The sequence below is a fragment of the Ustilago hordei genome (genome assembly GCF_900519145.1).
Source record: "Ustilago hordei strain Uho2 genome assembly, contig: UHO2_contig_08, whole genome shotgun sequence".
Taxonomy (NCBI): domain Eukaryota; kingdom Fungi; phylum Basidiomycota; class Ustilaginomycetes; order Ustilaginales; family Ustilaginaceae; genus Ustilago; species Ustilago hordei.
In genome coordinates, this window is record NW_024545262.1 from 52,501 (window position 1) to 77,360 (window position 24,860).

At 51.3% G+C, this 24,860-nt stretch overlaps 8 protein-coding genes across 8 annotated transcripts in view; 4 read left to right on the plus strand and 4 right to left on the minus strand.

Annotated features, from left to right (window-relative positions):
- The window catches only part of UHO2_04148 (uncharacterized protein), a gene marked incomplete at both ends in the record, with an annotated part of 1,644 nt that extends 1,375 nt beyond the window's left edge, over positions 1-269 (minus strand). Inside the window, one exon of the mRNA XM_041555821.1 lies at positions 1-269. This exon is cut by the window's left edge and continues 1,375 nt beyond it. Coding sequence (XP_041411755.1) covers positions 1-269 — 269 coding nt within the window.
- A 336-nt stretch (positions 270-605) lies between these two features.
- On the plus strand, positions 606-3,749 carry UHO2_04149 (related to NOC3 protein, required for maturation and intranuclear transport of pre-ribosomes; the record flags this gene model as incomplete). The annotated part of the gene is made up of 1 exon (XM_041555822.1): positions 606-3,749. The coding sequence occupies one exon, from the start codon at positions 606-608 to the stop codon at positions 3,747-3,749; it is 3,144 nt and encodes a 1,047-aa protein (XP_041411756.1).
- A 224-nt stretch (positions 3,750-3,973) lies between these two features.
- UHO2_04150 (uncharacterized protein) lies at positions 3,974-5,242 on the minus strand (the record flags this gene model as incomplete). The annotated part of the gene is made up of 1 exon (XM_041555823.1): positions 3,974-5,242. One exon carries the CDS (start codon positions 5,240-5,242, stop codon positions 3,974-3,976), a length of 1,269 nt encoding a protein of 422 aa, XP_041411757.1.
- Positions 5,243-5,921: 679 nt separating this feature from the next.
- On the plus strand, positions 5,922-8,665 carry UHO2_04151 (uncharacterized protein; the record flags this gene model as incomplete). The annotated part of the gene is made up of 5 exons (XM_041555824.1): positions 5,922-6,370; positions 6,498-7,021; positions 7,220-7,770; positions 7,839-8,004; positions 8,121-8,665. The coding sequence occupies 5 exons, from the start codon at positions 5,922-5,924 to the stop codon at positions 8,663-8,665; spliced, it is 2,235 nt and encodes a 744-aa protein (XP_041411758.1).
- A 1,147-nt stretch (positions 8,666-9,812) lies between these two features.
- UHO2_04152 (uncharacterized protein) lies at positions 9,813-10,442 on the plus strand (the record flags this gene model as incomplete). Its single annotated transcript, XM_041555825.1, has 1 exon — positions 9,813-10,442. The coding sequence occupies one exon, from the start codon at positions 9,813-9,815 to the stop codon at positions 10,440-10,442; it is 630 nt and encodes a 209-aa protein (XP_041411759.1).
- A 363-nt stretch (positions 10,443-10,805) lies between these two features.
- UHO2_04153 (uncharacterized protein) lies at positions 10,806-14,516 on the minus strand (the record flags this gene model as incomplete). Its single annotated transcript, XM_041555826.1, has 1 exon — positions 10,806-14,516. One exon carries the CDS (start codon positions 14,514-14,516, stop codon positions 10,806-10,808), a length of 3,711 nt encoding a protein of 1,236 aa, XP_041411760.1.
- Positions 14,517-15,151: 635 nt separating this feature from the next.
- UHO2_04154 (uncharacterized protein) lies at positions 15,152-19,294 on the minus strand (the record flags this gene model as incomplete). The annotated part of the gene is made up of 1 exon (XM_041555827.1): positions 15,152-19,294. The coding sequence occupies one exon, from the start codon at positions 19,292-19,294 to the stop codon at positions 15,152-15,154; it is 4,143 nt and encodes a 1,380-aa protein (XP_041411761.1).
- A 4,078-nt stretch (positions 19,295-23,372) lies between these two features.
- Positions 23,373-24,809, plus strand: UHO2_04155 (uncharacterized protein; the record flags this gene model as incomplete). Its single annotated transcript, XM_041555828.1, has 1 exon — positions 23,373-24,809. The coding sequence occupies one exon, from the start codon at positions 23,373-23,375 to the stop codon at positions 24,807-24,809; it is 1,437 nt and encodes a 478-aa protein (XP_041411762.1).
- Positions 24,810-24,860: the final 51 nt, after the last annotated feature.

Below are 24,860 nucleotides of genomic sequence, written 5' to 3' on the forward strand. Positions count from 1 at the left end.
ACCCCGTCCGAATCAACGTCGAGTGGGAGCGCTAGCAGCTGATAGTAATTCGGTGGAGAGGTGGTGATCAACCCATGAAGCTGATAGAGGAGCCTTCCGACAATGACGGCCGTTCGAGCTAGTTGAATGTGGTTATTGCGCACTCTCGGGTTCTGAGGCATGGAGAGAACTTGAAGAGAGTAACACGCATTGAGGACGAGTTGAGAGCCGAGCGAGGGCAGCCACCACCAGGTGAACAGCGAGGTGTATTCGAACATGTCGACCTTCATCTTTCCTCGCCTCTTACGCAGCGCTGTGGCTGCTGTGTAGTTGTTGTAGCTACGGACGAGATCCTGGCGGTAGCACAAGTGCTGATGAAAAGCACTTTCTTCAAGGTCCAGCGAGACTGGTATTATGTAAGCATTATACTGCCTCCATACTTTTCCAAAAATTTCGCAAAATTGACCCTTTTTTTTTTTTTTTTTTTTTTTTTTCCCTTTCCCTCTCAGTCTTTTTACCATTCAGGGTCCTCTTGATCTTCCTCCTCGCTCGACACGATCATACCCACCACCACCTCCTCCTCCTCCCTGCTCTGATCCAACCAACTTTTGGAGAGGCGGACAACCATGCCACCAAAACGCAAAGCAGCCCCGTCCTCGGGCGCCGGTTCTTCGGCCAAACAGCCAGCCACCAAATCCAAACGAGCACCCTCTCGCAGACCTGCTCCAAAGCTTGCCGCCCAGCTAGACATGTACATCCGACGCTCCGATGACGAAGATTCCGACAACGATCCTATCCCGCCTATCGCTGCATCCTCCTCCAAGCCAACTCGAGCAGCTAATGGAGAGATCGAATACGAGCCTGAATCAGATGAAGCTTCTCAAATCGCCTCTTCCGACGACGAGGAGCACAATGAGGAGGAGCCAGAGGTGAAGACCGTTTCTGCAGCCAACCTAGCTTTCCTTTCAGGCCTCGATAACAACAAAGCCATCGATATCTCCCAAAAGGTCGCAAAGCAGAAGGCAAAAGATCTTAAACGGTCGGATAGGAGGCAATTTGATGAGACACGCAAGAGGATTGCTGCTCAGAAGAAAGCAAAGTTGACACAGCCCATGTCTGAAGACGAGCATAGTTTCGATGACCAAGACTTTTCAGATGAGGATTTCGAGGATATGGAAGAGGATGCGCAGGTGATGCCGAGGGAGAAGAAGAACTACCAAGAATACAGCGATGTTTCCGAGGGTGAAGAGGTTGGCTCTTCTTCCAGCGACCAAGAGGGGGAGGTGGCAGCACCGGTAAAGGGCAACAAGAAGAACAAAGGGGAGGATGAGGATACGGAAGCAGCATACCTTGCAAGATTGTGCAAGAGGAAGGCGAGAGAGCAATATCACGAGGAGCAGGAGCATAAGAAAAGAGCTAATGCAAAGTTGCCCGTTCGTAAACTTGACGGCCATCTTTCAGCCTCTGAAGGTCCAGATAGCAGCGACGACGAAGCAGAGGATCGCGAGGAATACAGACAGCAAAGCGAACCGGATGGACTCATTTCCTCGGATGACCAAGAGAAGCCTTCCTCTTCAAAGCCAAAGAGCCGTGCAGTCCACGCCCCTCTCCCCGCCAGCGCCACCGCAGACGACTCGGACTCGGACACCAAACCATCCATCCCCACCCGCCCAACCATGCCACACTCCAGCATCACCCATTCTTCCCGCTTCCACCTCACCGCACCCTACGAAATCCTGCTCACCTCCCACACATCCCGTCTACCCGCACCACCCTCCACCACTTGGCCCCGCAAAACCCAGCTGCACTACCAACGAACCCTTCTCTCCGCCCAACAATCCACCCTCCTCCTCGCAAAAAACCAAATCGCCTCGCTCTCATCCCAAGTCATCGCCGACCCCGAAGTCAACCTTGGCTTGCTCCGCCGTCTTGCCGTCTTTGCATCCCCCACCATCTCAGCACCACCCGAAAAGATTCCCGAGATCCGCGCCGAAGCAGCAAGCCTCAAAGCTGAGGGGAAAGCACATCTCGCGCGGCCGACCAAGATTGAAGTCCTAGCCGCGATTCGGCAGCTGGCCATGTTGTCTCTGCTGGCGATATTTGTGGATGTTCTACCAGGATATAAGATTCGGAGTTTGACGGAAAAGGAGCAGGAGGACAAGGTGGGACAGGATGTTGCGCGCAGGAGAGAGTTCGAGTCCGGTCTTGTCTCTGTTTATCGCGATTTCCTCGAACTATGCGAAGATGAACTCAAAGCGGCAAATCCAACCGCTACTCCAATGAAGAGCAAGAAACCAGCTCCCGGAGTTGGAAAGCTAGAAAAGGTAGCTGTCAAGATCTTCTCAACCCTAGCTACGAGAGCGGTGCATTTCAACTTTCGACAAAACATCCTTGGTGTTGTAATCTCCCGTCTTTCCCGCCGGACTTGGGGTTCGGATGAAGAAGGATGTTTCGAAGCGATCAAATCCGTCATTCTGAGCGATTTGACGGGCGAAGTATCTCTGGAAGTAGTCCGTCTCATTCACCGAATGACGAAAGAAAGACGTTACAAAGTAAACTCTCGCGTTTTCGATCTTCTCCTTCACCTCCGTCTACGTTCCGAGTTAGGCAACAAACGATCTTCCACCACCGCCTCCACCGATCCCGAAGCCGAAGCGGCCAAAGCTGCAAAAGAACATGCTGAGCGACGAGCAGCCATGAAAGCCCGCCAGAAGAAAGGAAAAGGCGGCGGCAAAGAGGCAAACGCTAAACTTGTTCGAAAAGGTCTTGCTACCCATCTTTCCAAGAAACAGGTCAAGAAGCAAAAGCAGTTGAAAGAGATTCAAGAAGAGATGAAAGAAGCGCAAGCGACGGTGGATTTCGAGGAGAGGGAGAGGAATCAGACCGAGACGTTGAAGTTGCTTTTCGTGTTGTATTTCACCGTCTTGAAGGCAGAGGTTGGCAGTGTCGGCCTAGGGGTCTTGCAGAGTGTCTTGATGGGGTTGAGCTCCTTTGCTCATCGAGTCAACGTCGACTTTTTCAGGGATTTGTTGAATGTGTTGAAGCATCATGTGGTAGTCAATTCTGCTCTGCTCGACGATTCAGCACAGCCAAACGACGACCAAGATGGTTCCGACTACGACGAAGAAGGCGGAAATGTATTGTTGGACCAAACCAACCTAACCCGTACGATCAGGCACATCATAATCTCGCTCAAAACCACTTTCGACCTCTTCCTGGGCCAAATTGAAGGCAGTATCCTCAAGCTCGACCTAAGCGACCTGCTAAGTCACTTTTATCACGTACTATTCTTCCTCCCATTCGTATCCGAAACGCACCTAACCGCCACCTCTGCCTCCACCAATGCCACCAGCTCAACCATCGTCGATCTTGCTCTGGACTCACTCTACGCAATCCTAATCAAGTCCCACACGCGCTTCTCACCCTGCATCCTTGCCTCGTTCGCAAAACGGTTAGCTATCATCTCTTTGCACCTTGCTCCCACCGCCACTTGTGGACCGAAGAAGCTTCTCGCCTTGATTGCCCACCTGCTTGCAAAACAGAGTACATCCGCCTCGGCCGACTCTCAACTTGCACTCTTGGATCTACAAGATAGATCGAGAAACGGCAAGTACGATGCGCTGGGGAGCAACTTGCATAATTCCCGTGTGTTGGAGAGTGGACAGAGTATACTCTGGGAATTGACGCTGTTAAGGCAAATGGGAAATGCAGAGGTCAATGTCGAAGCCGACAGAGTGTGGAGTCTCAAAGACTCGAACCAGCAGCACTAAGGTAGCTCTCGATCGCTTGGACTCTAAACATGGACAAAGCAACTCCAAGCCGTTATCTCGCATGTTCACCTCTCTTGCTCACCCAAATTCTCAGACAATCACACACAATCGCAACCAACCAAACTGCCACACCCGAAGAAGCAATGCAAAAGTGAATGAGAATTGTCCCTAATAGCAACCCAAAGCGAACGTCGATACAGACCAAAAGCCCTTCCCACTCTCCACTACTGATAAGCCTGTAGCGTAAAGGGACAAGCAACACCGCCTAACTGAGTATAAGTCTGCTTGCTGCCTATCAAGCCTCGAATTCGCATAGTCAACTTGACAGCTAAATTCAAACTTGGCCTACTCTGACCTGGATAATTAGGACCACAAGCTGTATAAAAATCCTGCCAAGTCTCATCACCTGACACATTCAGACTAGCATAACTAAAGTGTACTGCAAACTGAAAAACTGTACTACTCCTAGCCTTAAAGGTAATCGCATCCATACTTGCCTTGCCGACGAGCTTATATGTGTTAAGATCGCTAACTTCCATTTGAAGATGCTGAGCATGTGTAGGTATCCAAGAAGCACGATTATCTGCACGAAGATTGAAGCCCATATCCATTGAAAAGTTTGTAGGTGCTCTGTTGACTTTCATAGAAGCACCGTTGGGGATTGCTGTTACTGGGTTAGTCGAGAGAATTGCAAACGTCGGTACTCGAGGAATAACAAAGTACAGCATCACACCAAGCGAGACCAGGATGAAAAACATCACCAAGACCGCAAGCCGAGGCGAGAGCCAACCGCAAATATGATCTTGACCTGATACCCATAGTTGGCATCTCTTTCTGCGTTGGCTTCTTTTGCGTCTTCGTTTTGAACCTCGAGTCATTCCACGTAGTTCTTCCTTTGTGTATTCGTTGCCCAGGGCGGGGACGGTGATGAGTTCGATCCCTGTCGTCGAGTCGGCGTGTTGAGGTCCCATGCCACTGAGCGTGTTGGAATAGTGACTGTTCCGATTGGCAACGCTGTTCGGCTGGATAATCGACCTCCTAGGATCAGCATTTCGGACATCAAACCCAAATGCCTCACTCGGTAAAAGTGACTTTCTATTTCCTGCAACATCCGTATACGGCGTTCCCACCAGACTCGGCTTGGACGCATCCCAATAGGCATCATTCTGACTCGCCAAGCCGGAAGTGGACCTACGATGCGGCACAGGTCGAGTCATATTGAAATCGTCATATACGTTCCAATCTTCATCCTCGTCGTCGTCAACATCATCATCGTGGTTGGGAGCTGGAGCATAGCCGTATGCGTTGGTTGTACTGGAATCATATACGCCCGAACCTGCAATGGGAAGATTGCTAGTGGGGTGTGAAGAAGGCTGATCCACGGATGCTCGCACGGGATAGTCGAATAACGAATCGTTTCCAGACTGCGCGTGCTGAGTGGGGGTGGTGCTGTAGGCATCAGCTGCTGAGGTGTAGTGCTTTGCAGTCGACATTTTTGCCACCAAGTCAGACTAAGAGCCGATGTGAGGATGGTGTTGCTGGTTAAGATGGTGGTGAGAGTCAAGAGGCTTGCAAAGTGAAATAGGAGCAAACTCGCTCAGTGTGTGGGCGCTTCTGCGAATTTAAATCTAACACTCACACAAATCCGTCCCTTTTCCAAATCATTCTGACAGCACTGCCAACACTGTTAATTCCTCAAGATCGCACAATCAATTCATTCTCCGCTACACTCAGACCGCTCACACCATACAGTAAAATCACATGACTGCGTGGTCACGTTCATGCTTTAATGTGCCTGCCAACTTTGTTCATTGTTGCCACCTGTCATCTCCCACTAGCACATGTTATTGCCCACCAACAGCCCCTAGCCCAGCTCATCTCATCCTAGCACACCATGCAGTCATGCATGGCACCTCGCCTTCACACACTCACAGTAAAGCATATATACTTGTAGCATTGCTGTCTCTAGTCCTCATGAAATGCTAACAATTTTTGCCATTTGCTCTATTGCCCCAGCCTGTGGAATACCTCAACAGATTAAGAGTCTGAATGCTCCACTAGAAAGAATACTGCCAAACCTTGCCACACTCTGCCATGCTGTCCAACCCATACCCTCACCCACATCTGCCACCCAAAGAAAGGGCCTGCCTTTGACAAAACTGCTGATCCAATATGCCCCCACAAACTTGCAACTCTGACACTGAAAGCAGCAACCTATCTGATGGACCAAACAAAGCAAAGGCACCCACCATGTCACAGAGGCAAATGCTGATTGGTGCAGAGACCCCTTTGCCATACAACTCTGATGACATTGATAACAACAGTGATGAGACACACTATAACATTGACACCATCTCCAACCTAAACCCAGAAATGCTCAAAGGCATGCTCATCAAACTCACCAAATGCAACAAAGCAAAAGACTCTGATGCATATAAGAAACCATCCCACCACTCCAATTTCCATCAAAGGCTCTTGCACACCCATGACACACTCAAGGAGGCACCCAAGCTAATGACCAAGAATTGGTACAGTTGGAACCCTTGCTTCAGAGCAGTCCTGTCTAACTGGCCAGCAGCTATGAAGCACCTCAATGGTACTGTGGCCCCTGGGGACAAAAAGTACAATCACACCCTCAATGGCAAGCTATGCACTATCCTCCAAAGCAGTGCCCTGCTTGCTGGCAACAACAACATCAACTACCTATTTGTACAACCTGCAAATTCAGAACCCTGGAAAACTTCACAGTCTCTACTGCAAGCTAAAGAAGGACCTTACAAAAATGGAAAAGATTGCCAAATCAACCCTGCTCAACAAAGTTGGGAAGATTCACATGTTCCAAGCCAACATCTGCAAGCTCATTGCAGACATCAATGAGCACTGGGCTAAGGCTGAGTCCATGGGCCATGCCCTCCCCAAAATACTCAAAGTGAAAATGCTCATTGACCAGGCTAGATACATCACCCCTTACCATCACTGCATTATTACACTTGAAGACACTGGAATGGCATCAAGTTATGAAGTACTTTGTGCTGCATTGTGCAAGCAACAAGACAGCATGACTGCCCAGACAGACCACAGAGCTGGCAATACCAGGTCAGCCCAGGCAAATTTAGCCAAAGGACAAGTCAAGAATGAAGAAGCTTACTGCCATGGTAAGCCAGGACCTGATGGAGTCCAACACTGCTACCACTGCAATGCAGAGAACCACATCTCCAGGTACTGTCCAAAGAAGGCCCAGGAGGGAATGCTGGCAACACCCCCTTACCCAGGTCAAACATTTGCATAGGACACTTTATGTACCATTGCCTTTGCCTACCATACCTCCCTGGACCAGTGATCCACCACCTGGATTGTGGAGTTGGGAGCAACTGATCACATCACAAATGATGAATCCAATCTCACTTCTTCCACTCCATGTACTGGGTTTGTGAAGACTGCTAGTGGGATGAGAATTTGCATTGTGGCAGTAGGTCAGGCTATGCTAAATGTAAACAGCCATGAAGTACCATTGAACAATGTACTTCATGTCCCAGATGCAAATGCAAACCTGATCTTGGTGAAGGCCCTGATGAACAATGGTGCACATGTAATATTTGACAACCAACATGCAACATTGGCACTCCCAGATGGCACAATTGTTATCAGTGACCTCAATCCACAAACAAGATATTATGAATTCCCTGAACTCAAGCACAAAGCACTGGTAGTGTGCACAGATGAGAGGCTATCTGGATTGCCAGAGATGTTTGATGATGAAGCAAAGGCTGCAAAGCACTCCTTCACCCCAGACTTTATGCACAAACAGTGCAGCCATCCAGGCTGGAACAAGGCAAGGATCATTGAGAAGCTATATAACATTAAGCTTCCAGGCAATGAATGTCAAGATTGTGTTGTCAGAAAGTCATTCAAGGCCAGAATGAGCAAAAGTAACAATGCATGCACTAAGCATCTGCTGGAGCTCATACACATCAATCTGACTACACACTTATCAACAAAGACTGAATTCACATGCTTACTGGTGCCATTGATGACACCTCCAGCTTCACTTATGTGAAGCCACTCTGAGCAAAGTCAGACACTTTACAGACACTGAAAGAATGGATTCATTATGCCAAAATACAAATGGGTCATAAGCTTAAGACCCTCTGCTTGGACAATGGTGGCAAATGGATCTCTGCAGCAGCTGCTGGTTGGCAGAATGAAGCTGGGTTCTGGTGGCAAAAGACATCAGCATACACCAGTGAGCAGAACAGTAAGGCAGAGTGCACCATCAGAACAATCCAAGAAATGATGATCATGATGATGTGCACACACCACCTGCCCCAAACATTCTGGCCATTTGTGGCCAAAGCCACTGTATTCATGAAGAATATCATGCCAAATGTCAACAACCAAGTACCCTATCACATTTCTATGATAGAGACCCAAGGAAGCCCTTTGCACTACTCCAAACTTTTGGATGCCTTGCCTGGGTCAACATACCAAAAGCAAAATGTAAGAAACTGGATGAGCCAGCAATCCCAGCCATATTCATTGGATATGACAAGGAGCACAAGGGGTGGAAGTTCTTGGCACCTAGCCATAACCTGCTGATCTTTTGGTCTAACTCAGCACATTTCCTGCAAGACATGTCATGGAATGATTGCACAGACACAACTCTGATCCAGGATACAGATGCATTACACTACAAGGACATGGATGATATCAAAGACCTAAGGTATGACAAAGTCGATGAACACAATGAGGAATTACAACAACCTATCAACAACATCTACCAACCACCTTTGGAACCCAACACAGCATTCAAAAACAATATACCAATCCCCAGACCCACAGAGACCATCTTTGAATATCTGGCAGTAGGGATTGACAATGCATTGGAAACCAATCCATCAACCACACCATTGGATTGAGCATCCAATAGCTCAATAGACAAGACATACTGACTCACCACACCATCAGAAGCACTGCCACCACTGAACAAACTCAACCAGAGCATCCAGGACAGAGCATTCTTGGAACATCTCTTGATGCAAACAGCCCAGCACTACCACAACAAATTTGCTGCAACACACAACATGTTCCTTTGGCTACACCCAATGACACTTGCAATACTGCTTGGAGCATACCCAAGGATGCTCCCACTTGTGCCGTTTTCAAGAAAACCTCTGACACAACAGCAAGTTGGCAGATATCAGTGACCTTCCAGCATACAATGCTAATGCCTACACAATCTCAGCCACAAACCTCAAACCATTGGTAAAGGAAGCTCTGAATGGACTTGACCAAATCCATTGGCATGAAGCAATCAGAGCAGAAATGGATGGATTGGAGAGTATGAACATCTGGGAAACAGTGGACAGATTGGAGGGGGTGAACCTTGTAGATTCCAAACTGGTGCTCCAAGTGAAGATGGATGCAAGTAATATACCATACAAGTTTAAGGCCAGGTTCTGTGCATGTGGTTTCTCTCAAAGAGAGGGAATCAACTATGATGAGATCTTTGCACTGGTAGTACCCAGAGACACCATCTGGACCCTGCTGGTGATCACAGCCAGATTTGACTGGGAAATTGATTCTATTGACATCATGCAAGCTTATTTAAATGCAGAGCTGCATCACCACATCTACCTCAAGCTGCCAGAGGGTGCAGAGGTGCCAGCCAATAAAGTATACAAACTGGTCAAGAGCTTATATGGACTCAAACAATCTGGCAGAGAGTGACATAAGGAATTGGATGTGCACTTACAATGCCTGGGTTTCTTCCCATTGCCCAATGTCCCCTGCATATACTTGAGAGGTGCTGGAGTGACACAGATGATCATTGCAGTGTACATTGACAATATGCTCATCATGTTGGCATCTCGAAACCAGATTGACCAAGTCAAGGGAGAAATCATTGGTAAATGGAAGATCACTGACAACAGACCAGTGACAGAGTTCCTCAAGATCAAAATCATGTGGGACCACACCAAATGGACAATTGATTTGGATCAATGGGCATACATAAAGGAGATCATCAAGGAATGGATCTGACTGCACAAGAAAACATGGACCCCCATGACTCACACCCTGCTGAAGGCACCCCCAGATTCAAAGGTCAATGAGAAGCTGAAGAACAGGTACCCAACACTTGTAGGAAAACTACTATGGATTGCAAATATGGTCAGACTGGATATATCTTTCACCATCAATGCCCTGGCACACCACATGTTCAGACCCATGGAAGAGGCAATGAAAGCAGTGCTCCAGGTCATCTTGTACCTCAATCAGACACAGAATGAGGTTCTGAGACTTGGTGGTGGGGATGGGAATGAACCTGCCATCACCACATACATGGACTCAAACTGGGCCTTGGACCTGAATACAGACAGGAGGAGCACATCCAGCTCAATTGTGAAGGTCTTTGACAGTGTGGTAACCTGGAACTTACATATCCAGAAGTGCATCTTGGAATCAGCAGTCAAAGTAGAATATGTCACAGGATTGACCACCACACATGAAGCTCTTTTCCACCAGCATTTACTTTGCAGGCTCAGTTTCAGAGACCACATATCACTTATACTCACAGACAATACTGGGTGCATACAAGTGGCAAAAGATCAGGTCCTTCATTCCAGACTCAAGCACATTGATACAAAATACCACCTCATTCGAAACCACGTTTTGGAAGGTGACATCATTCTATGACACATGAGGACAGACAACAATGATGCTGATTACCTCACCAAGCTGGTGTCCCAGCACCTACTTACATGCACTCGCCAGCGCCTTGGCATGGCGAACCTCCAACCCTCTCAGCACTCAGTTGGCAAGGAGGACAGTAAAATCACATGACCAACGGCCCCTAGCCCAGCTCATCTCATCCTAGCACACCATGCAGTTATGTGTGGCACCTCGCCTTCACACACTCACAGTAAAGCATATATACTCGTAGCATTGCTGTATCTAGTCCTTATGTAATGACAACGATTTCCGCCGTTCGCTCTATTGCCCCAGCCTGTGGAGTACCTCAACATATACACGCTCAAGAAGTTTGAATTGCAAGGACCATCAATCATCCTGTTTGCCACTAGTGCCCTTAGTACTAGCCTTGTACTTCCTCAGCAAAGCAACGCTGGGTGCGGGTGGAGCATCCACGAACCCCGGCACCAAAGCTGGACTTATCGCATACCCTTTCCTTTCCCCCGCACCCGGGGGAGAAGCAGCTCGTGAGACATTTCGACTACTGTTTGCTGAACAGTTGGAGCTTCTACCTCGACCTGGGCTTGTGTTTGATACTGTAACTGAGCCAGATCGAGCGCCACTGGTGCAAGTATCCCCTGCTGCTCCCGTTGCTTCTTGGGGGTCGGAAGAGCGAGTGAGCGAACCTGATCTCTGGCGTCCTCGGCGGCGGTCTTGGAGAGAGTGAAACCCCAGCATTAGACTTGGTTCTTGCTGCGGCTGCCTACCCATCCTCTGTCTAGAAGTTGATCCTTGCTGATACGGCCAACTATCTTGCCCCGCGCTCTCACCCACCGCAGTGGTACTAGCGCCAGTTCTTCCGAGGAGAGCAGCATACAACCCCCCCGTCACAAAACCCTTTTCATCCACTTCCTTCTTCCTCTCCGTTTTCGCCTGCGTCACTGTAACTCTCCTCTCCCTCTCCCTCTCCCTCTCCCTCTCCCTCTCCCCCTCCAGCCTCACCACCAACTCTGGCGGCGGAGTAACCTCCTCCCTCTCACTCTCGCTCGACCATAAATCCGCATCTTCCCACTCCCTCGCCCATCCCGAGGGGCGTAACCTTGTTCTCGCTTTACTATTCCTACTCCCCCTTCCCCTACCAGCTTTACCAGCTGCAACCGTCCCGCCTCTTCCCGCCACCGTTGCTCGGAACACTGCTTTCCGACGCCAGATATCCACACCACCCAAGGTAGTCGCACTACTCCTATACCATGCCCGAAGTAAGAGGCTCGAGAGCGAATCATGATCGAACGGATTGATACACCTAACCGTCAACAGGGATCCTTCATTACTGCCTGCTGTTGTGCTTGCTACACCAACCATCGTCCCTGCCATCCCCTCACCCCTCGGAGCAAAGGCAACACTCAAACACCCCGCCGGCAGCGTCTCCAACGCAGGCAAAGCCGTACTCGCAGGCACAACACTTTCACTCTCCAAGACCCACTCTATACCTCTTAGTGAGAAAAGCTGATCTGCAATCGGCAAAACCGCCTCCCCCGCCCTTGGTTTCTTGCCATACAGATCCACCCTCCATCCTTTCACCGTGAGGAAATGCAATTTCCACTTACCCATCTTCTTCCCCTTTTCCGTCTTGAGCACGTAGACCCAGCCTTCGAAATAGGGTTCGAGACACGCTGAGTCCGTGTCTGGGCCCGCGTCTGAGTATGAGCAAGTGGGATTGTACATCTCTTTGTTTCCGCTGTTGGAGGTGGGGTGTGGTGGACGAATGATATCGTGCAAGCTAACAGGAGGGATGTAGACTCGCTCCGTGGGAATTGACCATTGCAATTCCAGAAGTTCGAAAGGACCAAGTTGGTAGGAAGCAACAGTTTTCCATTCTTCCATTTCCATTCCGTTTGCTGCTGATAGCACTGCGAATTTGGCCGAGAGTGGGTGAGAGGTATCTTTTGACCATCCACGAGAGATTTCGTCGAGTCGTATTCCAGCTAGATACCCGCCACCAGCTGCAGTGGTGGAGTGAGTGGAAGAGGGAGAAGAGAGGCCAGCTACAACTGAGCCTTCAGAAGACTTTTTGCGCAGTGTAAGCGCCTCCTTGCCTCCTCCTCCACCAGTCGTACGACGCTGCTGAACGGTAGAGAATGCCATATCGTCGTCGTCGTCGTCGTCGCCCTCACCCTCTTCGCCACCACCGATCCTCCTAGTGGAATTGGTGATAGCGGAACCCTTCAACATCTCCCACAAATCACTGGGAACTGCTCTCCTCTGACTTTCTTCTGCTACCATCTTCCCTCCCTGCCCTTGCACCGTTGCTGCCCGAGGCAGACTAGAAATCCTCAACGGGCTCGAAACACTACCTGGCATCGGCGGTGGCTGTTCTTGGTTCGTCGCATTGCGCGATCTTATCACATCTGCGGCAGTGACCGTTCTACTTCTCGGTCTGACTGGCGAAGAAGCGGTCGAAAATGCAGCTGAAAGAGGAGATCTCGCTGGACTACCCGCACCAACTTCGGCTTGGGTACCTTCGGCTTGGGTACCTTCGGCTTGGGTACCCCACTGCAACATCCTCCCTTCATCATCAGCTGTCGTGACGAACTCGGCGGAAGAAGTAGAGTCTAGTGATGCTAGCGAGTTGAAAGACTCTGCTGCCCCTGGTTGGGTGTAAAAGATGGCTGGAGCAGCTGCTGCCGCTGTGCTTGCTCTTTGCTCTGATCGCGGTGGACGGCGAGGGGGAGTTGTAGTCCGGTGCTGAGGTTCCCTTTGCGCTGCATTGTGAGCGCTAGAGCTGCAAGACGCATCAAAGCTGGATAGGAAAGGAAGATTAGGTGAGAGTCCCGTTTCGCTGCTATCGAACTGGCTGCTCGAAGCGATGGTGGGAGTCGAGTTGTAGCTGTCCAGTGCTCGAGGCGAGGTTTGTGGAGACGCTAATGGCCCTTTTGCATCGTAGCTAGAAGATGAAGTTTGCCATGCAGTACTCCACTGCGTAAGTCGCATCCTTGCTATCTCCTCTTCCAATTTTGCATCCCGATTACCGGTAATGAGCGGCGCACCTATATCAATCGCAATCTCACTAACCGTCGCCTGAGACTGTGAATGCGATCTATCCGAAGCCTCGCTCGGATCGTCAATAGACGCTAAAACCTGGCTTACAGCACCAAAATCAGACGGGGTTGAAGGCGAAAAAGTGGCCAAAGTCGAATTCGAGATTTGTCGAGTGACATGTGCTGAAGAAGAAGCCATAGCGTCATCGCTCGCTGTTCTAGCTGATGAGCTGCTACATCCTGACAGTGGCAGAGATCTGGTTTGTGAGCCTGATGATGCACTCTGCTGCTGGTGCTGCCGTTGTTGTTGATGTGGCTGTAATTGTGCCTGTGAATGTACATTCCGCAAAAGCCCAACATCAAAAACAGGCAGCGGCGGCACACCAGTCCCCCTCGACCCCGGCGTAGACCTCCCACTCTGCCTTTCCTTCTCTCTCCTCCTTGTCTCAACCAGCCTCTCCGCCACCCTCTCGGCCACATCCTCCAAATCCGGGGGAGGACAAAGAAAGGTCCTTGGTAGCGCATAACTTCTATGCTTCACCACCTTATCATGGCTCGCAACCGGAGCGATCTTTGCATGAGTCGACGCGTTCAATGCATCCTGATAGAACCGGTAGGAAAGCGAAGGATCGTGGTCTGGGGCTTGAGCTTTGTTGAGAGCTGCATCTTTAATCGACCCGATGGTTTGTTTGGGATGGATATGGATGCGTAGCCAGATGTCTTTTGGGACAATGCGGATGTAGATAGGAAGACGCTTTGAAGGATTTGAAGGATTACGAGAGCTGCTGGCTTGGTTGGTGAGTGCTTCGGGGGGGTGAGGATGCTGTGATGGTCGGAGATGTGGGGCAGATGAGGATGCAGCTGATGCTGATGGTGCTGCAACTGGGTAGCTGCGATGAGATGTGGAGGAGGCTGAGCTGGTGGATCGAGTGGTGGCTAGCGAGAGCTTGTGATGTAGTGCAGATCCAGTGCTTAACTCTGTGCGCTCGGACGAAGGACCGCCAAACTGAGCAAAGGCAGCTAGTCGATTGCTACTCTCCATTGTCGTCCGTTATGTCAAAATTGTGGTGGGCGTGGCACTATGAAGATCGACGCGGCATATCCAATGTGGGCGCAGCCTGAGTTTAAGGCAAGCCTGAGGCAATGATGTGGTGATGGTTTGCTGCTGCTGCGGTGTCTGCAATCAGTGCAAGGGCTGCAGTCGCCCGCTGTTTTAATATGCCATCGAAGAGGGTCCTTTCTGAGGTTGGTGAGAAGTAGTGGGTGGTGTGGAAGAAGAAGAGACAGTCAAGTCGGACGGCATACAAAGCAGATCATTCCCCTCCATCCACCGCAAAGGTAGCCGCAGAGCGCAGGAATTATTGGCTGAATTTGAGCTTCTCTTTTTCGTTTTCCTTTTGTCCTACTCAATAACCCTAAGTTGTCGCCCTTGACAAGGCGTGAAAATTGTTGGAAAAGGAGGCCGAGAAATTTAGGCGGAGGGGGGGGGGGCGGGAAAAAAGTATGTTATATTGCCTAACTCGAGTTGGGTCGCTTGCGAGCTCCCAAAGCCGTGGCCAAGATGCTTCCGAATGGATATCATTTGGAAGCAGAAGCCCATGTACGGCAAGAAAAAGGGTATTCAGTATATGTGAATGGTGAGTTGTGGGATACTATGTAGATTGTCAAGACTATCTCTCAGTAGAGCGAACCCTTGAGACTTCGTGGCCAGCCATAGTCCATCATCTCGTCATCCCAGTCAGGAGGCAACTCGAACGAAGTACGACGGTCCTTAGCTCGCTTTTTGATCGCTTTAGCTCGAGCTGCTGCTACCGAGTTGATGGCTGCAACAGCATTGTGTCCGCCTCCCTTCTTGCTGTCCCAGATCCCTGGTCCTCCAGGCAAGTTGACCAGGATGTGACGAGGTCGTGGCGTACCTGACTTGCTTGTCGCAGAAGCTGCAGGCCACAAATTTTCCTCCTCGTTCTCTTCTACAGCTTCTTCATCGGCTGATCGATGGCTTCGGACAAGTCTCGGTGGAGTCTTGCGAGGCGCAGCAGCCGAACGAGATGTATTCGAGCAAGACGTCATACGAGGATCCATGCTGCTACGTCGCTGCTGCTGCTTTCGTCTAGAGCGTTGACGAGTCGACATGGAAGAGGAAAGCGCCATGTCGTCGTACGAGGCAGTCAAGTCCGAAAGCGCTCGTGCTGAGGTTTTCTTGCCCAAGCGTGCATGGACAATCTCTTGCCCTGCTGCACGTGTAGTAGCACGCTTCTTCTGCATCACCGTTTTGCGCTCTTCCTCGAGCAGCTCTTCGGCGTCCAGGTCCGAGGCGTCGTCTTCTTCCTCCTGCTCGGCTTGCTCTATTCTCAGGTTTTCCCCTGCATCCGAAGCATCGCTGTCGTCCGACAACCACACGCGACCCTCTCGAGGACGCTCGGGTCGTACACCAAGCTGGGGGAGAGGGACCACCGAGACACCACGGGCATCGGGTCGACGCGGCAGCCATGGCGATGGCACAGGCGTGCTGACGGAAGGGTCGAGCGAGATGCGCTTGCCGGACACGGGCGATGGCGCATGTGTGCTACCAGCTCCCTGAAGCGAAGAAACAGACTTGCTGGCCGATGAGGCCGAGTAGCCACCCACTGCCAAAGACTTGCGCGACAAGTTGCTCTCGGGCCAAGTGCTGCGGACTGCAGATGAACCGACATGCGCTGCGTCGGAAGCGGTGCTTGACGATCCGCGTACAGCGTCGGCTGCTTCAGCCGAAATTTCTTGGTGTTTGCGCTCCCGTTCGACGGAATCCGACATTTGCGGGAATGCGATCTCGTGCTTCTTAGCCGCGACCTCGTGGGCAGGCCTGAAGGGAGCAACGTTTGAATGACCAACCGTCTTCTCGCTGTCATTGGTTGCCTTGCGCATGATCGAGCCAACAGCACGCGAGATCGACTTCTTCTCGTAGCCAGAGTCGCGCGAGACCGACTTGGCCAAGATGGACGAGTTGAAGAGCATCGGTGGAGAGGCGACCGAGGCTTGGCTCAGGCGGTTGCTGTTCTTCGCTGGAGAGGCATGGATGTGCTGGTGGTGCTGCTGTTGCGGCTGCTCGCCAGCAGAGTCCTGGTCGTAGTGAGGCGTGTTGAGGCCACGACTAGAGGCGCTGACCTGACGACGCTGGTTGTTGCGTCGTGTCTGAGCGAGTACCTCAGCTCCAAGAGCTGCCACTTCGTCCTCGTGCCTTCTTCGAATCTCCTCGGCCTTGTCTGCGGTGAGACCTAGACCTGTGTTTTGGCGAGGTGTGCTGTCACCTGGAACCCCAGTCTCGGTCAGAGCCCTGGCGCGAGCTGGTCTACTCAAGATCTGGCTGCCGCCCATAGCCGAATCGCCATTGGAGGCTTCAGAAAGCATGGAAGCTTCGAGACTGTGTGTGGGTGGCTCTTCAGAGGTGGGAGAGCTGACGAATGCGTTGCCGTCCGAGACCATGGCGTCAGCTGGACGCGAAGCGTCGATGGCAGTCAAGAGTGACTGACGACGAGTGGCTGGCGCAGAAGTTTCGGCGTAGTCGCTGTTCTCGGTCTGTGCTGTTGTATGGGCAGAAAGGGGCATCGGTTCCTCAACACTGGATGGAGCCGTGATGCCGGTCGAAACGGTGTTGTCGGCGGTGTCTGCAGTGCTAGGGCGAGTAAGAGAGGCATGAGCGTGTTCGCAAGTCGAGATGATGCTGGCGTCTGCTGTGTGGCCCTCGTCGGTCGCTGTCTTGTCGGCATGATCGACGTTTGCGCTTGCTTGAGTGCTGGTCGGGTTCTGTGCTGCCATAGCTGCGTCGGTGGCAGTCTTGTCTGCTTGCTCGCTTTCGAGACGTGCCTTTGCTTGCCTCTCCCGTCGACGTCGGCGGACCCAAGCCATGCCATCCTCGTCATCTTCATTATCCTCCATGTACGCTGACAGGCCTCGATCATCGGAACTGTTGGGAGTCGTTGCCAGTGAAGGCGAACCACTTGCGCCTCCGAGACTGCGGCGAGAAGCTTCTCGAGCTAAACCTGCAAAGCCCCACTCTATGAACTCGGGCTCGGCCTGGCTAGGCTGGTCGTTGACACGTCGAGCACGAATTTTGGTACCGTCCGGCAAAGTGACCATACCGGTACCTCCTGGTCGTGCGCGACGGATCAACTCCCTCTTGCGTGCACGCTCCTCCTCATCGCCTGAACTGATAGCGCCTGTACGACTGCGGGAGCGTCGACGGGAGTGTGATGACTTGCGCTTCGACTTGAAAGCTGAAGAGCTCCTGCCACGCTCCTCATCGTCGTTCTCGGATGTGCGACTGTGAGCGTCCGAGAGACTTGCTGTGCTCTTGCGGCTAAGACTGTGACTGTCTTCGGAACGGTTGTCATCTGCATCTCCTCCTCCGCCAAAGCCAGTGATGCTGTTGGTTTTGCCATTTCGGCGCTTGTTGCTTTTGCCCATGTAGTACTCGGGCTTGAAGTAGGCAGAAGGCATGCCCATGAGGTACCATTTGCCCTTCATCGACTTGGCATCATCGTCGCTGTCATAGTCCGAGTCAGTGGCATCCGACTCTTCCGAGTCTTGGATCAGTGCTTCTGCTAGGCCGGGATGGATAGAGTTTTGGGAGGCTCTACCGAGCAAGGACGGTGCTGATGTTGGTGTGGGTAAAGGTGCAAAGCGGATGCGGGGCGACTTGATCTCGGCTGTGGATGTTGAGCTGGTAATGGAGGCAGGAGGCTGAAGACCCTTTTCGGCGGAAGGAGATAAAGGCAAGTTGCTGCTGCCGATGCTGGCAGACGAGTGTCCGACAGAGCTCATGCTAGGCACGGAATCCTGAGATTCGAAGCGCTTTTCTTCAAGTGGTGGGCGTGAGAGGTCCTGCGCTGAGCTGCCAAAGCTGGAGGCACGGAGATGGGGAGGAGTCAGGGCGATGGAACCACTGACGAGTGCTTGTGCTGCAGCCATACTGCGACGAGTGTTGATGATAGCATTGAGCGCTGCCAGCTCTTCTGGGTCCATCGGCTCATGGACTGGAGAATTGCCTGTGCTGCGCTCAGCCTGGGATGACTTGTTGGTCGAGACAGCGAGGCTCTGGCTGGAGGCATTGGGAGTGCTGCTGCCTCGTTCGTACCGTCTGCCGTCGTGCTCAGGCTTGCTGTCGCTGTCGCTGTCGCTGTCGTGTGCAGAGCGTTTGGAAGAGAGGGAGGATGCACCGGATTTGGGCAGGTCTGAGGATGACGAGGGACGGATGCGTGTGCGATCGTTGGCTGTGACTGCAGTGCTCGGTAAGATGGATGCCCCGCCACTGCCATGGCCCCATCCAGCCATCATGGCCATCTGTGCGTTAAAGTTGAGATCGCCGAGACCGAGAAGGAGGGCCTTCTTGGGGATACCCCAGATCTTTTCGTCATCCTTGCTCTTTGCCTTTTCACGTTCGCGCTCTCGTTCCTTGTCACGTTCTCGTGCCCGTTCTCGCTCCTTTTCGCGTTCTTTGCGGGAGGGTACAGCAGGGATGTGAGTCACGACGGGTGCCGCTACGGTAGATGCGCCGGCGAGGAGAGCAGGGTTGGCATAGATAACACCCGAATAAGGTCGTTTGCGAGGATTGATGAGAATGGAAGAGCGTGGGTACAGTTGCGAATGGAGGTGTGAAGGGGCGGATGGCGATGCGGAGAGGCTATGAGTGCGCGAACCAGGGTCGAGGTCTAGGCTTGTAGCTCGAGCATGCTGGAGAGTAGGCAAGGATCCGGACGGAGAGGATGTAGATCGAATGGCTTGGGGGACGGCGAACTGGTTGGTGTGTGGCAAGATAGGAGCAGTGTTGGTGGCGGAGAGCATGGCCAACGAGACCTAAGCTGACTGGCTGAGTAGACAGGTAGACGATGTCAAGACGCTCTTTCGTATCAGGCAGAGCTTAGCTTCTATATGCTTCGATTCGAATTACTGAGCCCTTCGGGACGTGCCGATGCTACGATAAGGTGACGAAATGGCGAGGTGATGAGGTGACTAGGTGACGAGGTGACTAGATGACTAGGTGATTAGGTGACGAGATGCCTTGGAGGGAATCTTCGGATCTTCCGAAATTGCCGTATGTGATAATAGCAGGCGTGGAACTGAGCAAGACGTGATTACTCGAAGCGGTTGCGATCCTTGGCCGCTGATGGAGCAAGCTTGGGTCGAGTCTAGGTGAAGGATGGTGGGGAGAAAAGCAAAGACAAGAGCGATGAGAGGCCTTGGATATCGTTACACGCTCCTCGCGACGGGGAGCTAGGCAGGTTCGTGTAGGCTTCTGTGAGAGAGGGTGTTGCGACTGTTCCCAGGCTGAAAGAACCGTGAGAGTCAGTTCGAGGTGTGGAGCAGCAGAGTATATAAAAAAAAAAAAACAAAAACAAAAAAAAAAACAAAACCAAACCAAAAAAAAATAGGCGAGAAAGGGCGGCGCAGGGCAGCAGCAACTGACGAGGGCCCAGGCTTATGTAGCTTCACCTGAAAAATTGGCGCCAAAAGAATTGTCAGAGTGTGGAACTATGCACGGTGCAGCGGTGAGGAATGCCACTGCTGCTTTTTCACTGTGGAAAAAAGAAGAAAAAAAAAAAGAGAAAAAAAAAAAAAAAAGAAAAAAAAGAATTGCCCGTGTCAGGCTTGCAGGAATCAGCATTGAACCCTGAATTGTGCGATTCGACTCGGGCTGTGCTGCGTATCGCCCACTTGAGCTCAAGAGAGCATGTGGGTTGACGAGTCAGTATTCTGTAGTCCCACGTCTCTTGCACGCCGAGAAGATCAAGAGGATCGGCAAGCCCGACAACCAGACCTCTGCAGCGAGATGGCCACCAAGGACGAGGAGCGAAAGGCGGCGTCGTTGCTCAAGTTGGGCTGGCGCTCAGCGGAAGGGCAGTCCCGAAATGAGATATTTCTTTTCCAAGAAGCATCTTTGGAGCCCACTCTCTGACGCCATATGCGGCAAGAGACAGAGGTGGCTGGGCGATTCGCTTTCATCTCATCTCAAAACTTGCTTCCGTGTGCAACTGACGACACATGTGGCAACGGGCACTGTACCATTGCCAGCGTGAATGCCAACGTTGAAACGGTACACCCGACAGAAATTCACACGTTCCTGCTTCCATTGAGAAGAGTGACGGTGCTGCTCGGATGGTCCGATTGTCATAGGATGCCAGGGTAACGCTCATTGCAGCGAGGCTGTGCTGTGCACAATCCTAGGCGACAGCGGCGAGCGGCTGTGTCGGCTCCAAGTTATCACAGAGCGGTTCAAGCGGCGATACGTGCGATACCATCGCCTAGAGAAACGGCGTTGAGACAGCGACACGCCTGACGATGGGTGAATCGCCGATTCAGCAATTTCCATTTGGATAATCTCGATGCGTCGGTCATTTACGTCGGTCATTTACGTCGGTCATTAACGAGGTCAATACTCAGGCGAGCATTGAACTGCACGGACCCTCCTTTCTTCTGCCCTTATCCTCTTATAAACTGTTGAATATAAATGTCGTTTAGGTCCCGATACTGGCGATCAGGGAGAGTCTAAGTATGATGTCGCTGCTAAAAGACAGAACAAAATATACTCAATTGACTGAGGGAATGTGGCGAGAGCCTAGTGCTCTCTGTGAGTTATATATACATGTGAGTGGCACTTGCCTGATGTGGGGGTACTACTACTTCATGGTCTATCATGACAATGAGTGGGACTGTGTTGCACCTGATTTCTCCTGAGATCAACTTGACCTAATCTACAATCGAATCAGTAGCTCAACTGGATCGGCCCTATCTGATCTTTGATCAGATCGGCTCTGCATCATTCTTTTACTGTCTCATTGGATCATCATTTTCAGCACCCCCTCTCAATCCAACATTCTCCAATGAAATCATCAATCCAAGTAGTCATCAAATGTGTGAGAGCATTGGCATGGCAAGTGGCTTCGTCAAGATGTCGGCCAAGTTTTTGCAACTCTGAACAGGAGCAATCACAAGTCATTTGTTCACAATCTTGTCATGCAGGAAGAAGTGAGCTATGTCAATATGCTTTGTCCTCTTGAAGTGTTGAGGGTCGTTTGCTATAACCCAAGTGCCCAATGAATCACTATGTAGGACTGGTACATCTTGATCGAAGGTGAGCTCTCCATCATGGGAATGGATATTTGATGTTCTGATACTAACATGTATTCCTGTCGTCTTCAACACTGGTTGATCCAGTTCTTGCAGGAACATCATGGCCCATAAGAGTTCTCTGGCCACTGTTGCCAATGCTACGTATTTGGCCTCTACCGAGCTGTTTGCCACTGTCTGTTGTAGTCATGAGGCCCAGCTGCATGTGAAACCATCAATTGTGAAAACGTAACCAGTCGTCGACCTTCTACAGTTGCATGATCCTGCCCAATCACTGTCTGCCCATCCTGAGAGTAATGGTCCACTGCCTGATGTTCTTGTTGAGAGGCCAGTCCCTATCATCCCTTTCAGGTATCTTAACACATGCTTAGCAGCCACAAGATGTTCTCCAGATGGGTTCGCTACAAACTGTGTGTCATGGGCCTGGATGCTCAAGAAGCAGGAGGGTCACTGGTTCATATGGACGGAGCACAGGTATCGAAGACCTAGTCGATACCAGTAGAGAGCATGGTCGTAGTGCAGTCTCCATGAAGACCATGGACTCCTATGGATTCACATGCAAAGGAGCACTGAGCCCATATGCGAGGAGGACCAGGCACAGCCACGAGGAGGACCAAGCTCAAAGAGCAGGCGCAGCCATGAGGAGGACCAAGCTCAGATGGTTACCACTCAGGGGCTCGAGAGACAGGAAGTCGACACAGGTCATGAGGAGGAGGAGCAGTGTCGAAGGAGTCGACACAGGTCATGAGGAGGAGGAGCAGTGTCGAAGGAGTCGACACAGGTCATGAGGAGGAGGAGCAGTGTTGAAGGAGTCGACACAGGTCATGAGGAGGAGGAGCAGTGTCGAAGGAGTCGACACAGGTCATGAGGAGGAGGAGCAGTGTCGAAGGAGTCGACACAGGTCATGAGGAGGAGGAGCAGTGTCGAAGGAGTCGACACAGGTCATGAGGAGGAGGAGCAGTGTCGAAGGAGTCGACACCACTCAAGAGGCACAGGGGTGCCAAGCAGGAGAGGCCCCTGAGCAGTACTCGATGAAGAAGGTACTCTCTGGAGAGAGAGCAGGAGCAGCATCGCTGGCAATGCTGTGAAGAGGTATATAACCATGCTTTCTCATCACCATAGGTCGAGTGGATCCCCATCCACTCTACTCACCATAACTAGTTATCACTTCAGCATAAGTATACATTAGTTTCAGTCAGCATAGCAGCAATCTATCAAGGTTGCTCCTCATCGTAGTGTGTGTGTTGTATCACCACTACCTGACGTCCGAAGGCGCCCATAGCAGGTTAGCGGTCCGGATATAGATAGAACCGAAGGCAGTAGTCCACTGCGGTCCGGGGATCACTTCAAGCATCAAGTCAACACACTGGACACTCGTGTTGACGCCACCAACCTTATCACCAACACCATCAACCTCATTATCATCGACGCCACCAACCTTATCATCAACACCATCAACCTCATTATCATCGACATCACCAATCTCATCACCAACACCATCAACCTCATCATCATCAACACCCACACCAGACCTTGGTGTCATCATAACATTGATATTGATCGTGCCGAGCTACCCCTGAACGGAGTGTCCACAGAGGTCAGCCGAAACCTACGATAGTATATACAACAAACGCCACCTGCTGTCACTGCACAACTTGATAGTCACCGAGTATCTCGAGACAATAGCTGTCACACAGTTTGATAGTCACCGAGTATCTCGACAGACCGACCTGGGTTTCAGGCGCGAGACCCCTGACATTAGAGTGGATCGTTCAAGCAGCTCCTCACGATCACCATGACGGACCCAGACCTCAACAATAAGCTCGATAGACTACTCACTCTATTGGAAGCTCAGCTAGAGCTTACTAGGCAGGGTCATCGAGAGGAACGATTACAACGAGCTCAACTGAGCAGGGAGGAGACAATGGACCTCTCTCACTCAGAAGACCAAGCAGGAGGAGGAGATGAGTCTATGATAGGAGACCCACATACTCCTACTCCAGCTCCACGACCAAGACGATCAGTCTCATTCAACCTGGATGAGCAGGAGGACATCAACTACGAGAAGTATGCTTCACCTACTGGGCCAAGATATGTCAAGACTAAGCTGGACCCCTACAGCAGGACTAGGACGGACCCTTACCCCCTGGACCACGAGGAGGATACCAGCATCATGGCAGAGCTTAACCGGTCAAAGCCCATTGCCACCCCCTTTCCAAAGTTCAATCCCCGAGACATGGAGATCTTCATTCTAGAAGCCGAAGCATGGTTTAAGTTCAACCAGGTGTATGAGCAGTCTAGGATGATCAATCACATGGGTGCTCAACTGGAAGGGACAGCAAGAGAGTGGTGGACCTCCAAGCTCCGTATTGATAGAGCTAGAGAAGGAAGGTTGTTCAATGATTGGCACTACTTCACAGAGCGACTGTCAGAGCAGTTCAACCCACGCAATGCTAGGATGGAGGCATACAACAAGCTGTTGGCTCTCAGACTCACAAGTGATACTCCTGGTGCCGCCACACGTCATGTAGAGCGGTTCAGAGACTTGGAAGGACAGGTCAACCTAGATGACAACGAGCTAGTGATTGATCTCTTCAGAGGTAGTCTCACTCGCAGCATACAGGAGAAGTTCGAGAGGAATCCACCTGGGAAGAGATGGGAGTGGTATCGAGAGGTTGAGGAGATCGATCGACAGAGGATGCTACTACAGCAGTCCTCGGCTAGACACTCACTCCCAAATGCCACATCACCTCCACTAAGAACTGGGTCTCGGCCAAATCAAAGTTCGATCCCCATCCGACAACCCACTCAAACTTATCCAGCTCGATCACCATCACAAGCAACTACACAAGCAACTACACAAGCAACTATACAAAACCTAAACCGACCCCTTCCTCATCATCCCACCCAACCCTCGAAGCAAGGAAGCCCTGCTCCATCAGGTATCAACACCTGTCATGTATGCAAAGGTATTGGCCATTGGGCCAGAGACTGCCCCAGCAGGAGGGTAGACCCTCTTAGCTCTCGACCCATGGGACCAAAGGTTATGGTCACCACAGCAGACCCCTTCGAGGAGGCCACCGACTCAGGGGATGGCCACACAGGCAGCACTGAGACGGGTGACCCCGAGGCCATGGACCTCAGCTCATACCAGCAACCCATGGACCCCGATCACGAGGAGGAGCACAATGATGATGACGACGAGGGAAACGTCAGTGGGGTGATGCACTGATGGCATGCATTGCTCTACAAACCTCCTCGCCATCACTCTGTATATATCAAG